At 43.2% G+C, this 6000-nt stretch overlaps 1 protein-coding gene across 1 annotated transcript in view; it reads left to right on the forward strand.

Annotated features, from left to right (window-relative positions):
- Positions 1-6000, forward strand: part of LOC121858277 — a 204206-nt gene extending 198206 nt beyond the window's left edge. Inside the window, exons 9-12 of the mRNA XM_042354587.1 lie at positions 735-1212; positions 2290-2432; positions 2777-3171; positions 3407-6000. Of these exons, the coding sequence (XP_042210521.1) occupies positions 735-1212; positions 2290-2432; positions 2777-3171; positions 3407-5560 (3170 nt within the window). The 3' untranslated portion in view covers positions 5561-6000. The remainder of the gene's footprint in view (positions 1-734; positions 1213-2289; positions 2433-2776; positions 3172-3406) is intronic.

Raw genomic sequence — 6000 nt, forward strand, 5'->3', positions numbered from 1 at the left:
ATATATATATATATATATATATATATATATATATATATATATATATATATATATATATATATATATATATAGCTCTTCATTTCTCTCTCTACGTACGTCCTTATACCACTTATTGATCTCTATCCAGTTGGGTCAGAGTGTTGTAGACTTGCCTGGTCATCTATCCTTATAAGACTCTCTCTGCTGCCTCATTCACATTACCTGAAGCACGAGTCTGACAGGATCGTTTATATTTCTTCTTACCATAATGTGTTTTCCATGCATACCTTATTTACCTTACACTATTTACAGTTATTTACCCTATTTACCAAACACCATTAACCTTAACCCATTTACCTTATTTACCATACTCGATTTGTTTTACTCTAATTTCCTTATATTATTTACCTTCCTTATCCTCTGTAACTTACTTTATTTACCTTAGATTATTTACCTTTTCTCCTCTATTTATCATACACCATTAATCTTAACCGATTTGTCTTACTTACCTCAATCATCTTATTTACCAGGGTTTAAGCTGACTGTGACTGATGAACCTTTAACTTCTTCCCAGCCTTCAAAACAACCTTTGGGTTTTAGCTGTAGATTATTAACCACTATCTTCTTAATTGTAACCAATAAATATTTTGTTAGTTGCCGCTTGCACCACAAGCCTGGTAATGCTGAGTGATTTTGTGTAATGTCTTTTTGTTAAATACAGATCCCGTAGTAATCTTGACTCCCCTTGCCCTCAGACTCACCAATATGTGCTGGGGATAAACGAGAGAGGACCCAGGGAGCCGCCCGGGGGTCGACTGCAGCCGTCAAGTGCACTGTGGAGGCGGAACCTGACCACGATCTTAACTGGACCTGGATCAGGAAGCGGGCTGACGGCAGCGACGAGGAGGTGCCACAGGAGGACGTAAGGAGTGAAGGCCTCACCTCCAGCGTCTTCCTCACGCCCAACACGCCCGACGACTACGGCAGGTTTCTCTGTCTTGCTGAAAATGTTGTGGGGCGTCAGCGGGCGGCCTGTGTTGTGAATCTTGTGCCCGCTGGCCCGCCTGACACACCCACTAATTGCTCCGTAGCTCCAGCAGACTCCTCCACCCACATCCACACCCACACTGCTTCCCTGGCCATCACCTGTATAGAGGGCTTCGATGGCGGCCTTCCTCAGCACTTCACTCTGGAGACTTGGCAAGATGGTAGCCTCGCTGCCAATATGTCTAGGTGAGCACTGAATGGCTCGTCGTCTGCACCTTCGATCAGATATCTTTCATTGCACTGATACAGAGTCTTATTGTTTTTTGCCCGCCCTATAGACAAGGTACTTTTTAAGTCTGCCCCAACTTGGTAGGTAGTCATGCAGCTGGGTGGACTAGGGGCACACCACTCTGCTAGCTGGCCACCGGAAATATATCGGCGACCATTGGGTCAGGACGCTAGTGTTAAAACCACTAGGCCACCTCGGTATCTACTAGCAGCCAGCTGGTGTATGATATACGCTTTAGTCCTCATAACCCTTTCGTTACGGAGACGCCACTTTTTATATTATATTTGGTTAACGCCAGACAATTTCATTCAGCTCAGAGTGGATCCCGTACACAAGTGGTTAATACAATCTCCTATTATTGTCAGCTCCTCTTTAGAACCACCACCATCCTACATGCTGTGGAAGTCCTTAAGTTGACTCACGAACAAACAAACACAGATGCTGGACGGCTACACTTACGCGTTTTATCACAACTTATTTTACATACAACAGAGTTACCCCTTATGTTATTGTATCCAGCATATTATCGTTTTCTCTAAACCAAAGTAATTGGATTCGAGTAAAGCATTTTAATTTGTTTTAACTTCTACTACTACTACTACTACTAATAATAATAATAATAACAACAACAACAACAACAACAACAACAACAACAACAACAACAACAACAACAACAACAACAACAACAATAATAATAATAATAATAATAATAATAATAATAACAATAATAATAATAATAATAATGATAATAATAATAATAATAATAATAATAATGATAATAATAATAATAATAATAATAATGATAATAATGATAATAATGATAATAATAATAATAATAATAATAATAATAATAAAAATAATAATAATAATAATAATAATAATAATAATAATAATCACATTTAAATTTCATAAAAATTTCGTGACAATTTCTGAACTCTACAAAACTTGTTTAACATGAATCCATCTGGGCTTTTTAATAACTGTAACTGATTTACATCTTTAAGCCATGTAAAATCCTTGGTCACTTATTCCAGCATGTTTCCGGAGTGGGTGGTGACAGGACTACGGGCGGGCGTGGGGGTGACACTGAGGGTGGCCGCCCACAACGCCCGCGGAAAGTCTGACGTCATACGATTCGAGGTGCACACAGCGAGCGCCCAGCAGCACGCGGCGCCTGGTAAAATAAATTCCGGGTTGTGTTATGGTGATAGACTGTGTATTTGTCTGTGTTATGAATGATGTTTATACAAACTGTACAATTAACTTAAGCTCTAAAAAAAATTGTATCAAAATTTGGTTACTTGGAGTTGATTGTTTATGTAAATTATCTTAATCTTAATGGCGTTACTTTAGTTAAAAGGTTTACTTGTGGGCAATCTTAGCGATAATTGACTTTATTTGTATGCAACGCACACTGAATTATCTTTTTTTTTGTTTACTATTATGTTGTGAGTGCTGAAGTTGTGGCTCGTCTCGTGATGCATAACACACACAAGTTTAATTACTTACTGTGATCCTCAGACTCTGAGTGGGGGTTGTTGGGGGTACCGCCCCTGCTAGGAGCCATCGTGGGCGTGGGTGGCGTCCTACTCATCATCCTGGTGACGGGCGTGATCATCGCCAAGTACACGTGGCGTGCCCAGCCGCCCACTCACGTCCACACGCTGGTCATGACACCGACCACCAGGCAGGACTCCGACACATATGATCCTGATGTTGTTTCTTCTTTACGTCGCAACGCTGACAATCTCGACGTGCTGCCCACTACACAGAAATCCACGTCCACGAAGTCACATGCACACAAACAAACTGTCATACGTACACACGCACAGGGACAGAGTGTTACGAGAGCTTATGTAAACAGACATGGGAACAAACACCCGTCAATCACTCGAGGGTTTTGTCTCCATAGACAGGTAAGAAGCTGCAGGTGTTGATGTAGTTTGTGGTAACTTTAACTAATATATGATGAATGTCTGGCGCTCTCAAATAATTTGCCAAAAAAATTCGAAAAAGTCATGTTATTCGTATTCTTAATTTTACGAAATTGTCTTTATGTTTATAGACTGATATTTTTTTTTCCTGGCGTTTGATAAGTGTCAGTATATCCTTATAAAAATACAAGCTTTAATTATTTCGTATTTTACACAGGACAGTCCTTTCCCCGATACTGACAGCGACGATTCCGAAGATTCTGATTCTGACTCCACCTTCACTGACCTTACGGCTGCAGGACGAGCCGCGGCAGCCCTTCCACCTGCTGGAAGATACACCCACTCCCTCCCTCGACCCCTCAAGAGAGAACTCCGCCACGTTGCGTCCTCATCATTAGATCTGCAATTACATTCCTGCCAAAGATCACAAGTAGTGGCGTCCTCGAACGGGGTGATACAAAGAGTCCCATGTTTCACAAGGAATCCGAGACGTCCACTGCCAGCGTCTTCTGAGGAACTGCGACACCTAACGTCCTCCGCTGAAGAGTTACACCCGCTCATATTCTCCGGGGACCTCCGTCACTTATTGTCATCTGGAGATTTACGGCATCTGTCGTTTTCTGGTACGGAGTTGAGGATGGTTCCTTCCACGGGTACCTGGCCACCTCTGAGCTCCTCCTCCGGGGAGATAAGACTACCTTTACCATCTTCTGCAACGCTGCAATCACTGACTACAGAGGAACTGCGGATCCTACCCTCTTCTTCATCTTCATCTCCTTGGGATGTACAAGGAATGCCATCATTCAGCCAGCTGCCTACGTCTCCTCAGCAGTTACCTTCACTGCCTCCATGTGCAGAGATTTGTCCTCAGCTGCCTTACTTAGAAATGCAGCTACAGACACCTCACACAGAGCTGCATCAACGGCCGTCTTGCGGAGTACAGCAACTACGAGAGACGCAGATACCCTGTGGTGAACTACACCCACGGCTGTCTGTCTCAGCGGTGCAGGCACGACCACAGTGCTCAGACCCTCTGCTAATGCCTTGCTGTACAGGGCCTCAACAGCGGCAACAGTGTGCAGAGTTACAACAAAGGTCATCATTTTCAGATCTCTATCAACGGCCGCCTTGCTCAGAGCACCAACCTCCACCGCCAATCACAGGACACCAACCTCGGCCGCCTTGTCTCAAGCAGAAATCATTACCATCGCCTCTCTCTTACCTGGAATTAGAACCATCAGTTTCATTAAAGGAACTGCAGCCTCCACAACCATGTGGGGAGATGCAGTCGCTTTTACCACTTGTGGAACTCCAACCGCCGCCATCTTTCAGGGGACCACAGCTCACAGAGTTAACCATTGCCGAGACTGTGAACCCATGTAGCTTACCTCAAAAGAATCAGGCTGAAATGAAGCCTTTATTTTCTCAAGTTAATTATCAGGCATCAATTTCGAATGAACAGATAACTTCATTTAGTGCTGAAAATGATTTACAATCAGTAAAATACCCTACCGGGGTGGGGACTTTGTCGTCCCCCTCCAAGGCGAGTCACCCATTACCAACATCTTCAACAACGCAAAAATTCGTTAGATTTTCTGGAGAAAAACCTGATCTTTCTACAGATGGGATTGATAGAACTTCTCCTTCCCTGAGAAATGATAAGTTGGGGTTTGTAGGAAAGTTCCCTGAATCGATCCCGAGGCCACTTACTAATACTACAACGCGGCCATTACTAAGATCTTCCCATTCCTTCCAAGATAACCAAACACAACATACAAGCAACACGGGTAATAAGACACATACGCGACGAAAAGAGCCGATAGAGATGGGTAAACAAATTTCGTTTAGCGACGATGAAAGATTACAGGCACCAGTTGTCGTGAGGATACCAGCGAAATCTGGAGCGGGTAAAAGTGAAAAACGATGTGCTCAATTGTTTTCCAATGTCGATGTGTCACCTTCCAGTGTGTCGAAAATACAGCCATTAGAGACAACATCTGGATCAGAAACATCCTGTTGTCCAAGAGCGGCCGCAACAACAGCTTGTCCTCTGACTTTCTCAACAGAGTCCCATTCCCCAACAAAAACCATCTTGGCTTCTAAACTCTCATCAGGAACTCCAGAAAAGAAAAAAGTTCACAGAGAGGTCAGTACCCCACCCAAACCACCTCGAGGATCCCCACAGTTCTCCCCAGTCACATCTGAGGAGCCACGGCCTCTTGCTACGTCAGTAGATCAGTACGACTCACACGGAGATGCTGATTCTTCAGTTGGCTTCGAAGAGTCCGTCAGATCAGTGGCTGCTAAAACTCCCCAAATATCTCTAAAATCGACAGCTCTCGAGGAACGGTTAGAGCCTCGGGGGCAGTAGATATCCTCGTGAAGAAAAAACCTTTTGTGCCTATCATTTTCGAAACTCCTTTTGCCTATGACAAGCTTCATGTTGATGGAGAGAGCGTGTGACAGTAGACGAGACGTGTAAACACTTCCAGTCTTCCGACTGTCATCAACAGATCTCCATTTGCGATGTAATTAGTCGCGCTATGGGTTGTGATACTCTGTGAACTGTGCATTAAAGTTTTTGCTGGTGTTTGTTGAGGCACATCCAGACAGTCCGAGCCATCCCTGATCACTTGGATAGTTATGAGAGAACTGCCAATCTGACTTTGATGTTGCTCCTAGTGAAGCAATTGAACAGTATTCCTATTTTGATTATATATTTTGCTCTCCCGATTAGTCTGAGTAAAATAAGTACCAGACTATAATGAACTATTATGTGAAAATGCTTTTTTATAATAACATAATCAATAT

Source organism: Homarus americanus, unplaced genomic scaffold, assembly GCF_018991925.1.
Source record: "Homarus americanus isolate GMGI-L3 unplaced genomic scaffold, GMGI_Hamer_2.0 scaffold57980, whole genome shotgun sequence".
Classification (NCBI taxonomy): domain Eukaryota; kingdom Metazoa; phylum Arthropoda; class Malacostraca; order Decapoda; family Nephropidae; genus Homarus; species Homarus americanus.